Source organism: Cariama cristata, unplaced genomic scaffold (assembly GCF_000690535.1).
Source record: "Cariama cristata isolate BGI_N322 unplaced genomic scaffold, ASM69053v1 scaffold10305, whole genome shotgun sequence".
In the NCBI taxonomy this organism is placed as follows: Eukaryota; Metazoa; Chordata; class Aves; order Cariamiformes; family Cariamidae; genus Cariama; species Cariama cristata.
Window position 1 is genome coordinate 8,706 of NW_009618112.1, and position 25,404 is coordinate 34,109.

Consider the following 25,404-nt stretch of genomic DNA (forward strand, 5'->3'; position numbering starts at 1 on the left):
ATTGGTCTTTAAACCTCTGGGTTCATTCTGTGTATACTGAATTTTAGTGTGTTGATTAAATTAGTTTTAAAGCAGATACACAAAGCAGTATGGTGTATTATTCTGCATTAGGCTTTCAGAACACAAGTCCATGCCAAATTCTAGTTCAACTATTTCTAAACTGAATTAGTAGAGAACAGCGCAAAAGAAAGGTTGAATGTTTTCTGTCAAGAGGCAAGTGAGCTATTAGGCAGCAGTGGAGCTTGGATTTTGAAGGACAATTGCTCTGATTAAATGTTTGTTAAACTGTTTTCAAAAATCATAATTTCTAAAGACTTCTTAAAAGAGAAACATTAGGTAGCATATTTTTTGAGACCCTCTAAAGAACTTTCCTGCTGCTCGTCAAATGAGAGCCAAGTACAGCCACTGTGATTGGGATGGGTAGAAGAAATTAAGCTTCACATTCCTGTACTGTTACTAGAAACTATCAAGCTAGTGCAAATCCATGATTGATAAAAGCTAATCTATTTGTGCTTGCATCCTCCCTGAAGAACATAATTTGTTAAATTATTCCTTCTTCCAACTCTTTGTACTATACTTTGTGATTTCCTATATTGATTTTGCATGGCAAAAAAGCATTTCCTGTGTTTTGTGAGCTAGAAACACGTGGGGTAAGCCCTCTTTGGTAATAGTCTCTAGCCTCCAGCTAGTTAGGCTTTGTCACTAAAGGATGGGAAATGTGGGCCATTGAGATTCATGCTGTAGTACCACATTACTCTAAGAATTCGGTGTGACCACTGTGGTGGTGATCTCAGAGACTCAGCACTTTGAACAAAATGATAAATAAGACTTTTCCTGAAGTTGTACAATATTGTGGGTCTGTTACAGATGAGATTTAATTCTTTGTTGCTGTCAGTAGCTTAGTTCTTAGATATGACTGCAATAACCAGTCATAAAAGCAATGCATTATGATCTAGCTGTGCAAGTGCTTACAGAGAGGTCTAGTGTGTCCGTAGCACTTAATTCTCTTTGCTCCAAGGCCAGCGTAATCTCTATCCATTTTCTTTCTTTGAGGCTTTGTGTGTTATTTGACTTCTGACCTCTCAGTGAGCACTGATTGCCTACATGTTTGTTGTATGTAAAAATGTGGTTATAGGATGTTAACCGAAAGAGAACTCGTTTTACAAATAGCTGCTTAGATATTTTTTTTTTTTGGGTGGAGCATGAAAGAACACATCCATCGCTTATACCAGGAAACTGAAAAACTACTCATTATGGGAAGGATATCTTGTAAAATTGTCAACAGTACAAGCTTTTTAGAAGACTTAAAGGCAAAACAACCAAATTTGCTATGATTTAAGCTTTTTGGGTTGTTTCTCCCATAGCCTGTTTGTTGAATCTCTGTAATGACATCAGTCCTTGTGTTGATACATATCTTTTGGGGCTGATAGTGTCAACCTGCTTTAGCAAAAGACAATCGGGTATGTTGCATTTATAAAAAGAGTTCTCAGATTGTGGATCCTCAGTTTATCCACATATGCCATGGTCTTACAATAAAAAATTGCTTTTCCAGGTTGTTCGTTTTGCTCCAGAGAGGCTTTTAAATGTTGGAAAGACGTTTGGCTGTTGTTTGACAAGATTTCCTTTTGGTAGTAATGGTTATGCTGACATAACTGAGCTGTACTGTCATCAGCTGCTGTTCTGCTGTGTGATGTTTTCAAGTTGTATGATGAACCAATCTGGAGAATCCAGTGGAAAGGGGGATATTTTCATTCTGGATTAGTTCAGATTGACCACAGGGCTATGTACGTGGCCGTGTTGGCACAAGTGAAAGGGTACTGTTGGGAAATAGAGAGGTGCTGGAGGAGCATCTTAAGCCAGCAATTCCAGTAAAAAAAAAAAAATCAGAATATGGGTATTTAAGTTGTTAGCATGTTAGGAGTGAATTCATAGATGACTAGTGTACTCCACTTTAAAGAAGAGAATCACTCTAACTTCTGTAAGCCACTTTGCATGTATTGCTAATCAGGTGTGTCCACATGGGGAGCTAGTGCACTGTACACAAAAAACTACTTATATTGCCTACTAACTTCTGTGGCTGATTTAGAAATCAGTAAAAATAGCAGCCGAGTTGAATTAGGAGTATGCTCTAAAGTGTCAAGTATGAAAGAATTACTATGTGATTTGCCTCTCTGTAGTACAGTATCTGCACAATAAATACCTATGTCAACCCTAGGCGGTTTGCTGAGAGCTGTACGGGGCAGTCTGGTAATGGATGCCGAGTCCTTTAGCTGGTATAGTTTTGCTGTTTCCCCAATAAAATGCTCAGAGGGTTCTGCAGGATTCTTTCTGCTTTAATTGAATTTACATAAGGCCCTCTAGCTGGAATAGAGGTGGAATATTTTTCTTAGGTTACTAAATACATGTAAAACCTGTAAATATTGGACCATACATTAGACCATCTTAAAAGCCAAAGAGTTAGGATGTAAACAGCTGTAGAAATTGAAAGCTCCTGCTTTTGAGGAGAGATAGGAACTCATTTTATGGGGGAATTATAGAGTACCCCTGAAGCTGTCTAGTTTCTATAGCTCAGTGTTCACCAAGTTAATGCCCACAATTAACTTATTCCTAGTCACTTAAAAATAAAACCATCTGAATTTGTACCAGATTATTTAACTTCTGATTTAAATAATTTCTAGTTATATCAAGAGTTAAGAATTTTGTGTGATTATTTTTAGGTGTCAGAAGAACTATTGCTATGTGGACATTAGGGTTTTAGGGTGAATTTTCTGGTGGTTAAATGATGTTAAAGAATTTTTGTACAGTGAAATATTTTTATACAGTGATACATGCAATTTGAAACAACTAAAGATTCCAGTTTCCTCTTGTTCTGGTTTCGGCTGGGATAGAGTTAATTTTCTGCTTAGTAGCTGGTACAGTGTGTTTTTGATTTAGTGTGAGAATAACACTGATAACACACTGATGTTTTAGCTGTCACTATATAGCGCTTACCTTCAGTTGAGGATTTTTCAGTTTCCCATGCTCTGCCAGCAAGCAGGTGTACAAGAGGCTGGGAGGGAGCACAGCCAGGGCAGCTGACCCGAACTGGCCAAAGTCGTGCCCAGTATAGAAGCTGGGGGGAGTTGGCTGGGAGGGGCCGATCGCTGTTCAGGCATGTTTTGGGCATCGGCCAGTGGGTGGTGAGCAGTTGTGTTGTGCATCACTTGTCTTTTCTTGGGTTTTATTCTTTTGTTATATTCCTTTTCATTATTATTGTTATATTTTAGTTTAGTTATTAAACTGTTCTTATCTCAACCCACAAGTTTTACTTCCCTCCCCCCCATTCTTCTCCCCATCCCACTGGGAGGGGGAAGGAGTAAATGAGCAGCTGCGTGGTGCTTAGTTGCTGGCTCTTTAAACAAAGTGTTTAAGTATTACATTATGCACTATTTTAACTTTTTTTTTCCCAAATATTAAGTCAGAGTTTCTCTGATTTTTGCAGATACTGATGTAAATCAAGATTTTGAAACTGGTTGTCATTCTAAATTTAGAATTCGTTACTGCTAGTGTCACAACTGGTGCTCCAAGAGTGAGAGCACAAATTACATTTGTAATTAACTCTACTATTTAGACATGATTGTAAATTCTTTTCACATAGAAATCCTCCCTGCCTCCAAATATTACACTTGCTGAGAATTGATACAGGTTCTTTATTTTTTACATTTAAGATACTCTCAGTACTAGAACACCTGGCACCTTGTAGAAGAGTTGTAACCCAATTAAATAAACCTTGCCTCTTTCAAATCTCAAAAATGTGTTCCTTTATGATCTTATTTCCCAGTCTGACACCTCAGTAAGTACTCTGCAGGTGCCATCACCACCTATCAGCAGAGAACTGCTCTCTGAGACTGGGACAGGTGCTGTGGTGTTAGCAATGTGATATTAGCAGGGCAGGGTGCCTCCTGGGATGGGATATTTTGCTTTGCAGAAAATGGTATTTGAGACCTGAAAACAAAGATGATTGATTAAATCCTGAGTTAGAACTTCTCTTAGAAAGATCAGACGGCTTTTATGTTTGTGTTCCATGTAGCTTTTAATTGTTATTCTGAGAGAATTTCAATAAAATTGTATTTTTGATAGTGTACTTTAAGTATCTATTGCTGTTTGTATTGATTAGCAATACTGTATTTAGTGTGCTTAACAGTATTTCCTGTCTTTTACATTTTATTGATGACTGAGTTGGTATTCCACCTCAATTTTTGTAACAAATGTTCTATAAACAAATCTTTCAACCTGCTGTTGATCATCAGAAAAATCTGATAGGGCAGAGAAGAGGTGACAGATGAAAGTTTGGGTGTACAATTCCACCATGGCAGCTTTTCTTGTTTGCTGTCTTGCATTTGATCTAATTTATTGCTTAAAAGAAAATCCTTGTGCAAATAGCAGTTTGGCTATTGTTTTAAGTGTATGCTTTCAAATCACTTTTGGGTTCAGTAGGATTTTTTTTTTTTTGCTGAAAGGTGTCAGTTAAAATCCAAAAATTTTTTTTTTCTTGTCTCTCTTTTTGATTACAACTGCAGGTCAGTTTCAGTCTTTTTCCAGTTCTGATTTCCAGAGTTGGACAAAATAGCTTATAATTTATTTTTTTTTCATGCTCTGATAAATTTTAAATGCTCATAGTGGTTCTAAATTGTAATCTGTGTGTTTGGGGAAGTGAGCCAAAAATTAGTGTTTAGCAAGTGAAGCTATGTCTAACATCTTCTAATTCTTTAATTTGCTTTTTACTGGTAGTAAAATACTTAACACTTTCTGCTTCAATTGGAAGTAGTGATTTTAATTTCCATTCCTTTCTGTCTCTTATCCAGCAGAAGGAGGGAAGTAGCCTTTCCTCTGGTTCTGTACATTTGGATGTCATTTCACCCTTCATGTCTAGACTGAATGGGCAGGGTTCATCTTGGGTAACTTTCCTTTCACAAAGGGTGGGGAGTTTCTTTTGCTTTTGTCTCTTCTTAGCATTTGGCTTTTAAATACTGTGTGGTCCTAATTTTGTATTTTAAAAGATCTTTATCATGCATAGTGCATATTACTGGGGATAGTCAATTTCCTTAGCTTCTGAAAAGAACAAAAACACTTAAAAATCCAGTTTTTGTAGGGTTGGTTTGTTTGTTTTGGTGTTTTTATTTGGTTTTTTGTTTGTTTTAGGGTTTTTTTGTGTGTTTGTTTTTAAATTAAAGCTGATTTTAAATAAGCTTATCACGTGTAAAAGCCTGGATCAACTCTGATAGACATAGGGAAGTTGCCATTTTAAAACAATTTTTTTCTTCTTCTGTCTGTGACCAGTAGAAAAATACTCTGGAGGAATTTCACTGGGGAATAATTATATCGGCAATAGAGATTTGTTGTTAATTACTATCAGGTAGTGATTGGTTTATGATCCTACATGAAGGCTTACATACTTTTCTAATACCCTATATAGCTGTTTTGATTGCATATATGTATGTGTAATTATTTCTGAATCTTATTAAAACTTTGTTCTAGTGTCTTGTGTTGATGAATTCCTCAGCTTTATGTGATTTATGTGGTGTCTTGTATGTTTAATGTTATTCCTCAATTTATTGACTATTCTCTTGGGGTTTTCTTTGTTGTTAAAACATAAATTGGATCATCCACTTTTTGTATGTATCATATATTAAATTGTATTTCTGTCATATAATCTTATGTTCATTTCCTTTCGATGTTTAAAAAAAAAAATCTGTCCTTTTTGACTTGTTTCAGGTGATAACTTTCAAAGTCTTTAATGACTGGTTGCCTATCTTTGGAATCCTGCTTTTGCAGTATCTTTTTGTGATTGCCTTTCTCAAACTGAACGTGTGTCATTCTCACAAATACCGTGGCATGTTTTTGCTTGCATATTGTATCTCACTTTTGATATATCAAGTCCTGAAGATAATCAGAAAGTGAACACAGGTATTATGAGTAGTTTTTATGGATTTTTAAAAATTATTATTATTTCCCACCAAACTGTCTGGATAGTGGTCAGTTCTTTTTTTCTGGATTAGTTATAATAGAAGTTTCCCCTTTCTGAAGAATGAGTGGTTCAAAATTCAGTGTAATTGCTGTATATTTCTTCATGTTGAATTTTACCTCGCACCATTCTACTTATTCTTTCTTCCACAGTTTTCAGTAATTAATGTTGCAACATCTTTGGATGTTGACATTTACTAACAAATATTTTCAGGCACCTCTATGTGTTCCTTTGTTCTTTGAAATTCATAGAATCATTATGGTTGGAAGAGTTACTGCTTATTTCTTCCCTTTGGGCAGTTTCTCATCAGTGAAAGTGTGGACCCCTGGAAAACATATTTCTCCAAAAGGCTTTGTCAAAAAACTTGTATTAAGAAGTTTTTGTTAAATAGGCAGCTGAGTGGTTTAATTTATATTTTTTTAAGATTTCTAATAGATTAGAAAGATATGGCTTCCCTATAGTGACACTTTACTAGCTTATCTTTATTTTTATCATCCTTGGAGTTTTATAATAGTCTAATTATTTTCATCAATTTACTTGTAGCTTGGGGAACAAGGCTCACAGATCTATGATTCCTAGAATTGATCCTACTACTTTTTTTATAAAAAGAGGTACAGTGTTCGCTTACCTTCTCATCTTATAAGGTAGTTTATTTCATGAAAGATTGAATTTTTTAGCATCTTGGTCCTTTTTCTTGCATTATTTTCAAGAATTTGAAATTGCTTCACACAGGTCTTTGGGTTGTTTCCATATCCAGAAGCTCCTCTTGCTAAATTATTTTCTAGTAGTACCTTTTTGGGTGTTTTTAATTACTCCGTCAGTTCTCTCACTTCTCTGTGGTTTGTGAAGTCTCTTGCAGGTTTTTGTATCTAATGGGATTTAAAAAAAATCCTTAATACTTTTTTCCTGTCCTTGAATGTTTGCACTCTCAACGCTGTTTTTTTGATCACTGCAGTATTTGTCTTAATAGTTGTTTTGAAAACTTCCAGAATGAATTTCAGAGTTGGAATATATAGTTTTGTCTCAGATAACCTTTGGAGGTTTTTCTGTCTTCCCATGGATAAGGGCATGCCCATGTTTGTGCAATAACACCTGCAGGATAGCTAAGACCTAGGTATGATGTAATAATTTTTTTTTTTGTTAGTCCTTGATAGTGTTTTTCATTATCAGCATATTGTGTGAACATTGGATTTACTAATAATTTATACTTGGAATCTAAGAAGTTAATTTTAATTCTGAAAATATGTCAACTTGGTTTTTGGCTTTACTCTTTTTTTTTTTTTTTTTTTTTTTTTTTTGACACGGGGCTGTTGTTACACCCTGAGCTCTAGCTGCTCATATGGAGGTACCAAATGTGTTGGTTTTGCTGGTTTTCCAAAACATACTTTCTCAATAAAAATAAAAAATAGTCTTTGTTTTCTTTTTTGTTTGTTTCTCTGTAGATTATTTTTGAGATAGTTTCTGTTAGTTGCAAAAGTAGGATGATAGTGAGCTTCTGAAGGTGAAGGGAAGGCAGACTTAACTTGAGTCGGCCTTACTTTGGTCGCTCACTAGCGGAGGAAGATGAGCGACATGGAGCAGCATTCCACTCGCACTGTTCAGAGAGCAGAACTGCCTTTCCTCTTACCTCTTCTACCTTCTGCCACTTCTGCTATGAGGAAAAAAGCTTGCTTATAAAAGGTCATTCTCTTCATACACACATCGTTGTCTCACAGGAAGGGTTTTGCATGTACAGTTACAACATTTTGGAGAGGGTCCTCAAAAGCCAGAGACCCAGGCGTTCGCTCTGAGATTATTTTTATTCCCCTAAAAGCATTTGGCTAAGGTATGTGAGGAGGATCATTCAGTCTCACAAGTGTTTTTAATGGGAAAACGAAGCTGGCTACTAGCAGTTTCTGCATCTCCTTACGTTGCCGTGAGTAGAACCTACTAGTAAATTCCCCCTGGTATTTATTGTTTTTCTTACTCTCCCTCTTTGAACTCTCAAGGTTATTCAGTTATTTTCCTCGCAATTTCATTAGGAAATTTGCCAAAAACATCCTTTCTAGGCAGCTGTCTCTGGACCTTTGGAGGCCAGCACTAATGTGCTTCCAGTCTGTAGGGGGTGTTTGGCACGGAATGACGAACTGGGCCTTCAGCGCTTCGGGGGAGAGCGCGGAAGGGATCGCAAACGTTTTACCACACCCGGGTGCAAATTTCTGCTCGTCTATGAGCATTCAGAGGCTTTCATCTCATGTTGTACCTGTTTTGTCCTGGTGCAAGGCCTGTTAACGGCAACAAATTGTTGATGCGAGAGAATTACAACGAAGAGTTATTTTTTTGTTCTAGAAATGTTGCTTTGAAGGAAAGCTTGTGTGTGTGTGGGAGGGAGCGACTCCAGCAATCTTAAACTGTTCAGATATAATTTTTTAATGAGGCATTGATTTGTGTTTTCTTTTATTTATTTTAAAGCAGCGCTTGAAGGTGCTGTGGTGTTGTCTGCATGTAATACTTCATGTAAAATTGATTGAAATATTAAACGTTTTGCCAAAATTAATATTGGGAGGAGTTAAACCTATCGGAAAGAGCATTTCAGTGCTTTCTTTCATACCCCGCTGAACAATATAGGCAACTGCTGTACCATATGTACATAGAATATATTTGTCAGACTAACTGCTTCTCGTGTTTGACTAAACTGTCTCCTTTCAGCCACCCACACAGAATATGCCTATGGGTCCGGGAGGGATGAGTCAGAGCGGCCCTCCCCCACCTCCCCGCTCCCACAACATGTCTTCAGATGGTATGGTAGGTGGGGGCCCTCCTGCACCACACATGCAGAACCAGATGAACGGCCAGATGCCTGGTAAGTTTTTCTCCTCTAAGACATTAACACCAGCGTTGCCTGGCAACTGAAACGACATGGGGGCTCAAGGGATACTAGATTGTTGATGACAAAACTGCTTTGAATGCCCCCGAGTACAAGCTCTCTTAGAGTTTGTTAGCTACAGAGCTACGTGACCTGTATTCAGTGTTTATCAGGCTGCCCTTGGGCTTTGATGTAGCTGACACACAGCATTCCTCTGATGAACAGAACTGGCTAAATTTAGTCTGTTTGAAACCGTGCAGTACAGCTGGCTTTAGAAGGCTTATTGGGGAAAGGTATTGGCCTGTGGCTGAGTGAACACAAATCCTTCCGTAAAAAGATAATGTGAAATTATTGTAGCTAAATAATTAGGTAATAATAAAATAGGTACATCTTAAAGAGGGTGTTTTGAATGTGGGTAAATGTTTTAAAAACAAAAAAAAAAGATCGCTTTTATACAGAAAGTCATCCAGCTTCCACTAATTCTCTGTGTTCTTTATTATTGAAGATGTGTTGAATCGTAAGGGATTTGTAAAGAAATGGCCTCCAGATTATTGTTCTAGGTGTAAATTTTAAGTCAGTTTTTATGCCATCCTGTTTTGTAATAAAAAGAAAAGTGCTTGAAGTCAGAAACAAAGCAGTGAAACAAGATGATAAAATTCCACATTGTACCTACCAGTACTGGCTTTGGGGTAACTATTCCCTTTAGCCATCAGATCAGAATAGAGTAGACCCTGGAAGAGCTTGCTTCTTTATATAGAGGCTGTTTCCCAGAATTTCCACTCATAAAGTCATACTGCCTATTTCATGTGAATTGGCTTTCAACTTAAAATTGCATTCCCAGGATTGCTTTTGTTCAGGACCCCTTAATCTTTTTTTTTTGTATGGAGGAACTTTTCATACAAAAGCTCTTCAAAGTATAGATTCTTCCAAGAAAGGAAACTACCGTCGAAGGATCTTTGAAAATTCATCTCTCAGTGGTTACAAGGATAAGTTCCACAACAGCAAACACAGTAAATAACTATGCAAAACTTAATGTGAAGTAAAAAAAAAAATTATTGTTACAGTCTCTAATTTCTGTGCAAATCTTGATTAAAATGGACCTGATAGTGGCGGCTTTTCTGTGAAGAGTAGCTGAATAGCCTCTAGAGACCGTGTGTAAGAGATGTAATAAAAGATCTAGAGAAGAAGTTAGTTTCATCATACGTGTTGGTCATGGTCTGCATTGGGAGTGGGAAGAGCAATATATGCTGCTCCCTAAGTAGGGCAGAGATATTCTGGTTATGGAGTCCTCTATCCATCTAAGATCCATCAGCTCCCATGGAGAATAGCATTGCCTCTCACAAATCGGTCTCTTTGACCCTCTAGTGTAATCGTATTATTGTTATTATAATGATCTCTTCCAAGGAGAAGGATTACTAAGTCACAATATGAGCATAATGACTTCACTGTAGAGCCACGGGAGAGACAAGTCACTCCTTAAACATACATATTTTGTAATTAGATAGAATAAGAAAAGAGCTCTTATGAAGATACGTGAAAGGTAAATAGGTTTGTTTTGGTATTCACCTAGACAGATACTTAAATAAAATTTCCAACTAAGCTTTAATTTAGCCTTTCTTCCAACATACTCCCTTTTTTTGAATGTTTATTCCTTCCCTTCTGTGTTTAAGGTTGTCTCTGAGGATGTGAAGATAAACGGCTTAGGATGAGGGCATCTCTGATATCAGAAAGGCATGCTAAAATCATTGCATAGTTAGGCATTGAAGAAGGGGAAACGGAATCATCTTGTTAAGTGGATAGCTGAATTTTTTTTAAGTGTTTGCTAGTTTGCCTATATGTGAGCCTTTCTGTATTTCATAGACATATATCTGTAATAATTTCTACACCATATGAATTTGCTTTCTGTTTATAGGGCACTTACTCTAAACTTACGTAGATGCTTTGTAATAGAAGCCAATACAAAACCTGAAGTACCTGAAGAGGTGGTCTGTCCAAAAGGAATAAAGTCACTGTCATGCAAACAGGGAGAATCTAGGGTCAACAACCATGAGCTGACTAGCCTGGAAGAAATAAAATGCAGCCTCTTGAAAATTCCAGCTAAGGATTTCTGGAAGGGTTTATCTGAGTAGGGGCTTCCACAGGACTGAGTACAGGTGGAAGGGTTGGTTAATGGGAGGATTAGAAGAACTGCCTAGTGATGGTCAGGGCATGAGCTGATTTAAAGTTCTGCCATAGACCTGACCCATTACCTAAAGGGCAAAGGATGATTTTTCTCATCCTTGTGTTCTAGTTAAAAAAGGACCTGAAGTGCTGCTCAGGCTCTTGATTGCATCCCCTGACAAATGAGTGTCTGTATCCTCTTACCAGGGAAGACAGTCGTGACGAACCTTTTTCAGCCTATGGTGGAACTGAGTGTTATCTGTACCTGTGACAGATTCTGGCTTTTACCTGAAGAAATTACTTTCTGAAGAGTTACATTGAGAGTTTGTGTGATGCAAAGTAAGGGTGGTCTGGATTTGGAAGGAGATGATGAACTGGGTTGTACTGGTGGCAAGTTACCTTCCTGATTCCTTGAGCTTGTTTTATCATATTCAGAAAGTTTAAAGGTAAGACTAGCTGTAGGGTTCTCTGACCTTTGTCCTGGCACTGGTAGGTGACCTTCTTGAATAACAGGTGCTTGTGTATTACCAAGTTCTCTCAAAGTCTTCTTTCCTTCCTGCAAATGTAATCTCAAATGCACTTAGGCTGTCTTACAGCTGCTCAGAGCTAAGATGCTGTCCCTAAGTGGTTACAAGGAAAAAGGACTTCTGTTTATAGTCAAGATAGATACTTACTCCACTAACTTTGTTATAACACAGAATCTAATTAGTATAGCATTTAAAGCAGTTATTTTAATGGCAGATATGCACTTCGTCTCATTCATTGATATTTCATTCATATTCCATCCTTCCCATTTCATTTATTCGTAAAAAAAAAAAAAATGCCAACCAACTGTTGTGTCCTTATGTGCAGGAGAACCCTGTGAAGTATTTTGGCAAACTATAAAATAATTTCTTTCTAAAGTGTGTTCTTACTATTTTTCATTTGCAAGGTTTTTTTGATACTATGACCTTAGCTTTTCCTCTTCCTTGTCTTCTAGCTTCTGACTAACAAACTGCGTGATTTTGACCCAGAACATAAGCATGCCTGACACTTCATGTGCCAGCTTTTTCTTATGAGTGCTTTCTCCTATTTTTGGTGCTACGTGAGACATGAAGTACAAACTAGTCTTTTAGAGAAGGTGTTTTATTTTTTCAGCTTCTCTCTTGCGATGATTTTTGCCTTCCTCATTTTGCTTCTTACATTACCAGTTTTTAAATAAAAAAACTTACTCCACTGTGTGCTTGACTAGCTCTCCAAAATCTATTATTGACAATTTCTTCCCTTAAACAAAAAGGAACAAAACTACTCCCAGGCCTTTGCTTTCTGGCACTAACCCTGTGTATTCCTTCCTTTTCTTAGGAAAGAAATTAAGAAAGTAGTCTTCTAACAGTCCTGCAAGAGTTGCTTGGCACTACCATCTGGAAATTTGCTTCACCTTAGCTTTACTTTAACACATTGATTGATCTCATGGTTAGAGATGATCTTGCTTTTTCAGAATTGAACTGTTTCCACATTCTCAGTGTTACAGAGTTTGGCAGTGTTGAATTGACGAGGGGATCTATCGTTCTGTCGTGATCATAATCCTATTCACAGAGTTATTTTTTTCTGTATTTGTGGTTGACCCGCCTTTGTACAGCTCTGCAATCTCTGCTCACCTTGTTTTGCAGGAACAGTTAACTGCATGTATGATACCTTTTTCAGTTTTTTCACTTTCCTTGATAAAATAAGCTTATGTGTTCATTTCGGTAAGGTATCTTGAAAGGGGCAAGAGGATAAACATATTCTTGTACTTATTCTCTGTTTCTTTATGTTGACTTTTAGTAGGTGTGTGCCATGGTCATTGTTACCTTTTTCTTCTGCATCTTTCTGTTTGCAGTCAGTTGGTATTGCCTCTGTGACCTTGTGTACAACTACATCCTTATTTTTGCCTTCATTCTATCCTAGATTAGTGCAGTTATTTCTTTAGCCAAGACAGGACTTGGGAGCTGTTTAATCTGAAGGCAGATAAAGGGTTTTTTTGTTGTTTGGTTTTTGTTTTTTTGTTTTCCATGGGGAGATATGTAACCAAATCACTATCTTCCTACAACTCTACTGGCATAGTTTCTTTTAGGTTCCTCTCCCAAGTTTTCTGTATTTCCCAGGGTTTTGTAGCTTAAGAAAAAACAATGGCATCTTCTTGGTGAGCTCTGTATATATCCACACTTGCCTTGTTTACAGTTGACCTACTCTTTCACATGCTATGGTTGTACATGTCTTCATAAACTCTTCATGTGATGCTTGTCGTATGCATAATCCTTGCATTTCATTTACTTTTTTCACTTGTCATATTTATATCCAGTCACACCTCTTACTAGTTCTACTCCTACTAGCTGCTCACTTATCCCAGCTAAAGTAGTGAGTAAACTGATCAGATGGTATCGTAATAATTTTTAAAATACCCACTGAGAGTAGATTTAATTCAGAGAACAATCCAATTCCAACCTGTGTTGTCAGAAAGAGGGGAGGTAAAGGGTGAAGAGATGTAGTTGGCCTCATGGGCGCATGAACAGGTTGCTCTTCCTTTACATCTTTGCAAGCATGAGAGGTGAGCCGATAATTTCATTGCTGTCCTTCCAGTCATCATCTCCTACATGAGTAATCTATAAATAGTTGTAGAATATTTGCTATAGGTTATGTGTTCAAACAATGTTAAATACGCCTTCAGCCATTTGTATTCTACATGTATTTGTACTATGTCAGTGTTAATACTGCCTGACTTTTGGGGGGGGGGGGGGGAAGTATTAACTGTTACTTTCAGAAGAGTGTCTGATATGATTTGTTTGAATAAACAGAAATGTTACAGCTATTGTAACAATTATATACTGATAGAGCTACGAAGCTGACTTGAACTGATCTTGTGCAATTCAGGTTGAAATTCAGGGTGTGTTGTGCAAGCACTGAAAAGACTAGTTTTGCATATGATATATGTATAAGATGAGCTATATGATAATTTACACCTTTGTTCTAGTAGCTTCAGCTACTCAAGAAAATGTTGCATAGTAGAGCTGAACTTTCACTATTAACAATTTTTTTAATTTAAGTTGGGAAATTATGAGCAAACTCTGTTTTAACTTTGCTTTAATGTAATTGTATGTAAGGACTTTTATTTAGCTTTGTGATTCAGTATGACTATATTTGCTTATTTAATGATACTTAATGTAGAACCTTTTTTCCCTGTTTTTCTTTCTGAAGGACCTAACCATATGCCTATGCAAGGACCCGGACCTAACCAACTCAATATGACGAACAGTTCCATGAACATGCCTTCAAGTAGCCATGGGTCGATGGGCGGCTATAATCACTCAGTGCCATCCTCACAGAGTATGCCAGTGCAGAATCAGATGACTATGAGCCAGGGACAGCCAATGGGGAACTATGGTCCCAGACCAAACATGAACATACAACCAAACCAAGGTAAGTGAGGTGCTTGTTAGCATCTATAAAAAGGAAACGTCTCGGGTACAGACCTTTTTTTAAAGGTCTCCTCTTGTAGATTTCCTTCTCTAAATGCATTTGTGTCCATGTTTGGAGGAATCTGCATCTCCTTTCTCCCCTGTGTTGGTGACTTTTTATTTACAGACGTTGAACTGTTCTCAAGTATTGTGTGAGAGTCTGGGAATGGATCTGCTTTCATCAGTTAGAAGTTTGAGCTACTGTTTATCTTTCTCAGACTTTACACTTCTATCTAAGTGTTATTATTGCTCGAGTTGATAAAATACATCTCTACTCTTCAGTCTCTTGGGTAAATTGAAAAATTAAAGTCAGGTAGCCCTCAGATTTTTATACCTAATTAATCTTTGTTCTCTGCTGCATGCTGTTTTAGCGTGGAATGTCTGTTCATCTTAAAGAAATAAAATTCAGTTCCAGGAACAAATCTGCTACTCCCTACTGTTTTCAGGAGATGTCCTTGTGTATATAGTAAAATTCAAAACTAATTTTTTATCTGGGATATTTGCATAGCATAAACAGGTGGTGTATCCTGTTGACGTCCTTGTTGAAGTGCAAGGACATTGCAGAATTAAGATATTGCATTAGAGTCACAACAGACCAAATTATTAAATTGTATATATACTGCATATTCTTGTAAATCTGCTTTACAAGTCAGCAAGTGGTATTTTCAGCTTACCTGTTACTACACTGGATCTGGACATGCCACCTGCTAGAAGACATACTGCAAAATTTCTTAAAAATGCTTCTGCCACATTTATAGTAAGTATGGTTTTTTTTCCCAGTATGTCTGAACTCTTACAGATACAGTAGCAGAAGGATACGACTTGTGTCGAGTTTTTTGTCTCTCTTCTGATGCTGTAGGAGAAAGTGTGGGGTTTTTTTAAGGCTCCCTTCTTGGTCATTGTAAAAAAAAAAAAAAAAAAAAAAAAATCATCCTCCAGTGGCATAGGTTCTTATTGCAGCATACTTTTCATTGGAGACCAAAACTCCACTTTGTTACATAGATACCTTTTGTTCCTGAGGTGTACAAACAGACCAGGTCATACTGATCAGTTTTGTTATTAGATCACAGAAAGGTTCAAAACAGACAAAAGACTAAGTTAATGAGACCAAAATAATAAAGACAAAGCAGCTGTTTCTGCAGTTTTCTTATCAGTAGTGAAAGTGGAAAGTCTGAGTCCTTCATTTTCCATGTTGTTAATGGACCTGTTTCTTAAAATTTAATGACAGAGGAAGCAAAAGATAGGCACATAGCAGAGGAGACCATCACAAGTGGGAATATTTTCGACTGTCTCTCTGAACTGGCAAGTTACCTGTGCATTCTGGGCAATACACAATGGAGTAATTCTGTAAATGTTGTAAGATGCTTTGGAAAAGTCCCGCACATGCTCAGTAGAAATGTCTCTAATTACAGAGGGTTAGCAATAAGCATGTAGCGATATGTGTGAGGGAGCCATCCACTGAGTCGCCCTACAGAAAACAACTTCCTTTGTACAATTGGCTTACAATTTAGGACTAGTGATTATTCTGTCTCAAAGTAGTGTTCTTTACTCCTTGTAATATTCCCCTGCTGTATTTTCAGTACTCTGTCAAACTTGAAACTTGCTCATTAGAAATTAGGCAGAAAGATACCTAAAAGGTTTCTGTTCTGAACAAATAATAGTACTAAGTGGCTTTGGGGAATAAAGAATAAAGCGGTATCTAACCAAATTACAGGCTCAAGAACAAGTGCAAATTTGCTAGTTAGAACAAGAGCTGGTACTATTGCCTACACTTAGGGCCGCAGTAAGCTATCGCACTGGGTGACTAATTTTGCCAAACTTTGACCCTTTAGGCTGAGACTTTTCCCGTTCAAAGTGTCTGCTTTGAAGCTGAATTTTTTTTTTTGTGAAAGTTTCATAGAAGTGGAGAGATGTTTCTGACAGCGGGGTAAAAAATTACAGTGTTTAAAATATTTTAGTCTCACAAAAACATTAGTAAATAGAGCACTTCATATGTAAATGTACGAATGCACGTGCCCCATACTTTATAGCAAGGCTTTGAAACTTGTCTGTTATGCCAGCAAGGTGCTGTTCGCTGTTTCAATGAAAATATTGTCCCAAATTAGTCAAATTTAAAGTATCTATGGGGGAAGACATCTTTAAGTCTGAGGATGTCCATGTTTGTTATGTATAGCTAGCTAAGGTTTTTGGCCTAAGAATATTCCCAGTCAGGTCTACTTTATACGTTTCCTCTATTTTCTGCTCTTGGTTGTTGCATTTGTATTGAGATTTGGTGACAAATTGGAGAAAATATTTTTGTATCTTCACTCTCTTGTGACACCAAGACAGCAGGGGAGAGAATGACAGAGAAATCTGTGAGACCGTGAGAGATTTAGGTAGGTAGCCAAGATCCACTCTGGCTGGGCAGAGGTCTCAGCCAAGTATGGACGCTGCAGGCTTCTCATCTAAGTGAAGAAACAAGAATGAGCTGCTAGGAAATGCATTGAGATGCAGTTTAACAAAAAGGGAATAAACAAATTGTGACTTGAAGATTTCTTAACTGGTGGCGCATGCTGCCATTCAGAAACGGAAATGAACCAAAATTTCTGGACCTCGTTATTGTTGACAGGAGACATTTGTGAACCCCCTAGTTCCTTTGTCTTATAAAGGGGTGATCCCTGTTGAGAATGAGAGATCCTACTATATCTGTCAGTTAATAACAACACTAACTAAATATAATGCTAAATATTCTGCAAGATAAGGTCTTAGCATCTCAAGTTGGCTGTTAAAAATTAGTAGATGTTTTTGACCTTAATCTTTCCCTGCATGGGTTCCCCATCTGTAGAGGAATGAATCTGATGGTAAGATTATGATGCCATCTGATTTCACAGGAGTGTTGTGAAAGTATATTCATTATGAAGATTTGGACATTTTAGTTGAGTGTTATAAGAAAACCCATGAGTAAATTAATAATTCTGTCTTCAGTGTTTGACTAGGCATGGCATCTTACATGAACAATTAGGAGGAAACAAAATATTGAAATAGCTTTTCAGTGAGTAATATCTACTGTGTACAGAATGAGGCCGGTACTTTTAGGAAAAAAGTATGCCATCATATTATAGATTAAGACACCATAACATGCAGAAAGGTTTGATCTAACTTTTGGGTGGTTTTAGCATAACTTTTTATGTATACCTTGCTGTATATACACATTCTGAGGCAGATGGTGTTAGTAAGAAAAAATTGAAAAAGTGCTAATTAAGAAATAAAATGCATACTAACAAAAGCCATTGTTGAATTTATTTTCTGTCTCCACTTTTAATCATTATTGATTTCCACTAGTTTATGAAATGGTAGCCAGAGGAATATCTTAAATGAGAAGCAAAATTTTCATGGTGGTGTTTTTATATAATCAGTCCAGTTAAAAGAAGAATTTTAGTAATTTTAGACCTAGGAAGCAGAATGTTTTAAGTGGAAGATTCTGTAGATGACTCTTGATTAAAAAGCTACTGTAGCAGCCTGGGACATCCACAAGGAAGAAATGTTTCAACTCTTGCCAATTTTTGACTTTTCGGAGGGGAGATGTAAGCACGATTTTCTGGAACCTGAAACATACATGGAAATTCCTCTTACTTCTGTTGAACAGATCTTTCACAGTCAGAAGGTAATAATAAACAGTAGAATTCAAATACTTTAAAGCAAGGATCAAGAAATTACAGCTTGGCTGTCTCAAAAGCTTTGTTTCTCAGATCCTTTTGCTAAGCTTTGCCATCTTGGAGAATGTGTTTCTCGGATCAGAGAGTGTCATGTTGACTCGATCATTTGGAGAAGACCAATTGTCAAATCTTATGCTAAGATTTATTTTTTTTAATGACTGTTTCATTTATATAAACTTACAAAAATTCTATTAAAATTCCAGAGCTCTTTCAGTTACAAGCCAGTATGAAGAGAGCATGGAGACAGCAGAGATGAGGCCGGTGCAGAATTCCTGTTCTTTTGTTGTCCACATAAAGAAAGGAATATAAAGATAGGATTATCCAATGTTATCTGAAATATAAACATATTCAGGGTATGACAGATCAGGATAAAATGATTTCTGAGGTTGAGGACCTTTTGTGAATGTCTTGCCATCTGTTCCTTCCCATCTAATTAGAGGCTGTTCAGTACATCAACTGCTTACAGTAGCCATGATGTCATAGACAAAGCAGGACAGTGTCAACTTTTTGGACATCCAACCTGTTAAAGAAAAAATAAAATTGCTTCCACATGCTGAAGTGCCATCATGCTATAGCTGGATTTACAGGAATTTTTTTGTATGACTTATTTTTATATATGTTTTTCTTAAATGACACCTGAAATTATGATTCAGTTTGTGAGGAGAACTTTGTGGAATAAGGGAGTGTGGAGAAGCTTCTACTACTTTTAATTTGCAGCCTAAATCATACGTTAGGAGTAAGTAGCAAAAAAACTTTGTATCCTCAGAGTATTTTGAGATAGTGTTTAAACTGCCCCTCATGTTAAAACACCTTCAAGATTTTGGTTCATTTGACCAAGTACATCTGAATTGTAGCTTTTGTCAAGAATCTTGAGAAAATTCAAAGTTAAATTTACCCTATGGTAGAGTTCTTAAGCTAGCTCTTGCAAGAGTTATCACCATCGCTTACGTTTAAAAACAAGCATCTTTTTGTAAACATGAAGAAGAACAACAAAGATGTTTTGCTGAGGGCTGCTGCATTGCTAGGCATACATTTTTATTTATTTATTTTTTATGTAACAGTGGACACAATGATGACACTTACCATGGTAAATCTAACATGGTGTACTTTGCTGATAATCTAGATATGGGTATCAAATTGCTTTCTCGATGCAAGTGCATGTTGTGAAATGACTAAAGAATAGACCTCTTCTTGGCAACAAAACCAACATATTTTTGAAGACTGGGGAAACAATAACTTGTAATGTTGCTTTTTGGTTATACCCAACTGCTCCCATAGCTCTTTAATCAGAACAGCAGAGCCGCCAGTTCATTTGTGAGCGTGGTTCCTCGCTTGTCTGCTTCTTCAGAAGCTTCAACCATGTCAGCAGTTATTCTTGTCCTCTCATAGCATTTACCACCAGTATCTGAGTTTCAGCAGAAGAGACAAAGCTAAGGAGACATTTTTCGTCTGCTAAGTTTTTCTGCAGCTCTTTTATCTTCAGTGCACTTCTGGTCTCAGATTTGTTAGGTTTTTCTGGGACCCGCTTGTAGTTTGCATTTCTGTTTCTCTCTGTTCATCTTACATGTCTGAAGACTCAGTTGTTGGTTTCCTTACGTTGTTTTTTGTGAGGAAACTGCCACTGCATCACTGGGCTTACGATAAGATCAGGTACCAGCCCATTTTTACTTAAATCCATATACCTTTTCTTCCATATATGTGAGTTCTCCTTATGAGACATTGGCTGGAGCAGGAACAGTTTTTTCATTTAGGAGGTGTAGATGACTTTGAAATAATGTAGACTATTTTTAATTAAGTTGAACAATGAGCAGTTCAGTTTTCACCTGTTGTCTGGCTTGCTTTATACAGTCAGTTACTCCATAAGACTGATTTGGGTCTACACTGTGCATTTTTCAAATGACTGTTCAATGACTACCAAAACTGCCTGCACTCCTCACAGGACCTCCTTAGCATCTTTTTCTTCAGATATTTATCCCAGGAATACTTGCAGAATATTGATATGTGAAGGCTGCCTTCTGAATATTCAGAAACATGTATAGGGCTTTTGTACTACCAAAGTTAAGGTAGTTTCTTAGAAAGACAATAATCTGCTTGTGTCCTTGTGTGTTTGCAGGGATAGTCCCACACAATATTTTCTTGAACTCATTTTGGACTCTGTACAAATCAGATATTTTGTCTTCTCTGGAATAAATAGTTCTAGAAATGCACAAAAAGTTTCTAAGGAGAGGGGTTTTTTTTGAAAGCACTGAGCATTCTCTTGCAGCGCAGAGTTTTGTGAACTTCTGTGTGTGAAGTCTTATCTCCAAGTCTGGAAGAGATCATGACTTCCACTGAGTGTAGTTTGTTGTGACCTGATCGGAGATTCAAGAGCACAAGTATTTTAAGTGGGCTATAAAAATACGTGCTACAAATATTACAAAGTCTTAGATCATGAACTAATGGTCTTAAGTTTTTGACTTCAGTTTTGTGAAGAGGTTTTCTAGGTTAGTTTTATGTCATAATAAGTATTATAGGGTGAATAAATGCAGCTTTATTGTAGGCTTGATTTTTCAAAAGAAAAAACAAATTCAATGTTCCCTCACCCCTCAAATCTACTGCATAAAATGGTTCTGTTGCATGAGACGATAAAGATCATGGTTCTTTTAGGTATCCTCTTAATAAGAGAGAAATGTGAACCAAACTGGAAGGAAGCCAGGCACTCTGTTATTAACACAATACACAGTCTGATACAGGGTAGTGAATTCTCATTGTGGCTCTACAAAGCGTTAATGAAGTTCTAATTTAAAAAGCAAACAGAAAACCTCTACATTGCACCATGGGGACCCAACACATTTTATCACATTGTATTGTGACTAATATTAATATTGTTAATTAACAAGCTTTCTTGAGATCTAGGAATATTATGGCTACAAGTTTTTATTTTTTTTCCTAAGGCTGCCTGATGTTTCTCAGTACCTCCAAACAGAGAAGCAGTGAAATGGAATAATCTAAATTACCTACTCCTTCAGAAGATAAAAAAATTAAGTATATTTTTGCTAAGTGAAAAATAATTAGAGTATCTCAATTTAAACAATTTTTTTTTTTACTTTAAAATTGGGATACGGAAACTGCCATGCTGAAGGATAGAAGCATAGCATAATTTTAAGAGTGCCCAATATTTATCTTCAGAGGAAAATGAAGCTTAACAGAACTAAGGCCACTTTACTTCTCACTGAGCGATTCCACACAGGGGTTTAATGGGATTTAACTAACTCACTTTGAATTCATACCATTAATTAATTTGGCTTAACTTTCTCTTATAACCCCACATAGACAGGATCTAAGTGACTATGTATTGCTTTCCTTATGTAAGTCCATTGTCAGTTTGACTCTAGGTAATTTTCCAGTACTGTGGTTTCACGTAGGACTTTCTGCTTGTGCTCCAGCACCTAGTCATTTAAAAATATTAAATGCAGTGGCAAAATCTTGCATACAGAAGACTAGATGACACCTTCCTTTTTCTCCAGGGATAGGGCTATGGAGTGGCTGTGCTAGTTTGATGTTTTGTTTTGGTTTGGGGTTTTTTTGTGAGACTAGTTACTTGTTGTCTTTGCAGTTTATAAAATAAACTTTAAAAAGGCAAAAAAAACCTTAGGGTTTCACCATTATAAAGTGTGCAATATGTGTTAAGTGGTTGAAATTATCATGTTATAAAAATAAGTTGTTTAAGAATTTTAGTTCCTTGTCACAACTCTTTCCTCTTCATATTTTTAATACTGGAATAATTCTTTTCTGGAGTGATGCTACAGAGGAAGTGAAGAAGCTGCTCTTTGTTAAAAGCTACGTTAACCTAACCTGCGGTCTTGTGTAATGAAGTGGTGTAATCATCATTTTCTTTGCTGTATGATGTCAGTAGGGTGCTCTTTAACTGCCTGTTTTCGCTACTGAAGTTTGCATTTCTCCAAGTTCAGCCTTAATCAGATTATCTCAGTTAATAAAACATGGACAGTGCTTGATCTCTCCTACTCCCTTCCTGTGGTTCATGGAAACTTGGTACAGCTTGGTATGAAAGGAGTTTTTTTTGTTACAGGCTGCTTGGGACTGTTCACTGGTGGGCAGAGCATGTGTTCCTGTGGGCCTTTCTGCATACTGTCTGTGGTATGATTGCCTGACTGGTACACATGGTTTGTCTTTGCGGGCTAAATAAAATTGTTTGTTTTGTGATAACAGCAAAGTGGATTGTTGATGGACTATAACGACAACTACATGTGTATTAAAACTATGTCCTGAGGAGTTCACAATGTTGAAATAATTTTTCTATGACTTATCAAGGTTTCACCATCAGGTTTTCATCTACATTTTCTTTGCAGATGCTTTTTAGAACAAAAAAAAATAAATGGTAAAAGTGTTTGTTATCTTTTGCATGAGTAAACTAATGTTTGTGTAGTCTGAAGAAAAATCATCTAGAAAGCAGCCTTATTTAGGCTCAGTTCTATTGTAGTTTGGTTACTGAATCCTTACGAGAGCACTAGAAGTACAGAGCCTTTTTTGGCCCATTCTTAAAAGTTGGATTTTCCATGTTCTTTTGAAAGATTTAATCACAGATCATGTGTTACAGAAGACATATTTGCTACTTTCCCTTTTACAGGTCCAATGATGCACCAGCAGCCTCCCTCCCAGCAATACAACATGCCCCAAGCAGGTGGCCAGCATTACCAGGGGCAGCAGCCACCTATGGGGATGATGGGCCAAGTTAACCAAGGAAATCACATGATGGGTCAGAGACAGATTCCTCCATACAGGCCACCACAGCAAGGTAGGACTTCACTTCAGTGTTTTTACATTGATTTTAAATAACCATCTTTAAAACTATTTTAAATCACTTTCTTGCTTACACCAAATTTCGATCAAATCATTGGGTGTCACAGGCTTTTTTTGCAGATTCTTTTTGTTAACCTTTGAAGGGTGATTCTTGCAGCAGCAGATTACTGGTATCACCATGAAACATGAAGACAAGTATTTCTTTTGTTTTGAATTTTTTCTGACAAAAAGCACATAAAAATATGCATCTTGGATACGCTGATGCAGAATTCTGTTTCAATATTTAAATGATAGGTACAGAAAAGGAACTGAGTACCTGCTTGGTTCTGAATTTGCTCCATTACAAAAAAGAAGCAAAGTTCCACAATCTTGCTTCTCTTTTCTTCTTTTTTTTTTTTTCCTTTCCAATCCTTTTAGAAAAGGAATAGCTTTATCTTTAACACCTTAGTCTGTTATACACATGTTCCTAAAATGAGCTCAAAACTGTAGTTTGATATATATGTGCTCAATCTAGTGCAGCTGAACAACTATGTGTGTATGTATATAGATACTTTTTTTTTAAAGTAAACCAGATTACATGTTGTCTGAAATGCAACGATATGGGTGGGGAGTACATTTGAGAAGTATTTCTCATTCTAAAATCAGAAATTAGCAGGCTTTATAACAAGAGAAAACAAGTTATTTACGTATTGACTGGTTGTGGTTTTTCAGGCCCACCACAGCAGTACTCAGGCCAGGAAGACTATTATGGGGACCAATACAGTCATGGTGGACAAGGTCCTCCAGAAGGCATGAACCAGCAATATTACCCTGATGGTAATCTCTAATAAATGTTAACTTTCCCATTTTCTATACCTGCCCAATACTAATGTAGTCATATGCCCAAAATTAGGGAATAAGGCAAGAATAGTAATTGGATATCATACCTCACATTTACGAAACCTTCCAAATTCAGAATTGTTGCTAGAGTTTAAGTTACTATGACTAGTTAATTTTACAACTTACTCAAAGCGTGCAATTTGTAATACTTCCATTTGAAACTTTGACAACAGTCTTAGTATTTCAAAATAAAGTGCTGTAATTGGTTTATCTAAAAGTATGGAGGGTTCCTTAGCATATCTAGTATAATTGAGATGAATTAAAACAGTCATAACTTTATTATAAATAAGACAGGGGGCGACATCCTTTTGTTAAAGATTTTATTGAAGTGGAAAAACTTGCTAAAAAGTTGTGGGTTTTCTGTAAATATTGTACTTTTAACTTAGTGTTTCGTTTTCGTATAAATTGCACAAATGTGTTATTGCTGTTATGGTATGGGCCTTTAGTGTAATTTGTACAAAGCAATGGTCCCTGCCCTGAGGAGATTGTAATTGTGAATCCTCTTTAGAAGTCCCCCCAGTACTTTCAAGACAAGACTGGAACTTTGAATTTCATAAATCTATCCACCTGCCTCTTGGAATTTAGAGTGCGGAAGGCTATTGGATTGTGTTATAAGTTAGAAAAGTTGCAGTTAACCTGTTTTTAGGCTGAGTACCTCAATGGAGAGCAAAGATGCTGACTCATGGCTACTGTGATAACTGTGTGTGCAACTTAATGGTATCTTATGAAGTTCAAGGAATGTGGTAGATGTTAAAGTTTTGAAAATATATACAAAGCAAAGCTGTGTAACTGCCAAAGCAACTGCTCATTGCAAATAAAAGCATACAAGTTAGTTGTTTGAATATTAATTTCTATTAAATTGATTTTAAGATGCATCAAGCCACGTCTATATAAGCTTTCATGTGTTATTTTTGGAGATATACGTGCAGAGTTATTTTACAAGTTGCATTAACTTGTAATTATTAAGCTTTCATTTTGGAACTTTTATGTTATACATGTGAACTTTAAATGGTTACAGGCAATTTACTGTAGCAAGGGCAATTCAATATTACCATCGACAGCTCTGTGGCAGCACAGATTACTTCTTGTAAGACCTATTCCTTCTAAAGATTCATTCTTTGTCATTACCTCATTATTACTCTTATATAGAATGTAAAGAGAATATAAGACCTCTTTTAATGGATATGTATTTATATTAGATTTAATCAATGACATATGGTACAGTTGCAGAATTAATTATGAAGACCACTTAGTTTTCGAACTGTTTTCTCTTTTCCTTAATTTTATTCCAAACTTAGATTATTTAATTTCAAATTTAAACAAAATTTTGGCTTGTTTTCTTGACCAAGTAAGCAGTAACATTTTGGTCATCTGTAAGACAAAATGTATCTGTTCTAAAAACAACAGGTTGTGTGCTTACTGCGTATATTGGTTTCTTACCAGAGATGCTTGTAGTCTCTGAAAAGGAAGGTTTGCTTGTAATGTTCCTACTCAGGACTGGAATGTGAGAGGAAAAGTTTTCTTAAGACTTGTAGGAATTCTGTTTGT

The 25,404-nt window shown here is 36.6% G+C and overlaps 1 protein-coding gene across 1 annotated transcript in view; it reads left to right on the top strand.

Annotated features, from left to right (window-relative positions):
- SS18 (synovial sarcoma translocation, chromosome 18) overlaps positions 1–25,404 on the top strand; it is a 39,462-nt gene that overhangs the window by 6,116 nt on the left and 7,942 nt on the right. Inside the window, exons 3-6 of the mRNA XM_009700734.1 lie at positions 8,693–8,846; positions 14,223–14,444; positions 22,805–22,972; positions 23,689–23,793. Coding sequence (XP_009699036.1) covers positions 8,693–8,846; positions 14,223–14,444; positions 22,805–22,972; positions 23,689–23,793 — 649 coding nt within the window. The remainder of the gene's footprint in view (positions 1–8,692; positions 8,847–14,222; positions 14,445–22,804; positions 22,973–23,688; positions 23,794–25,404) is intronic.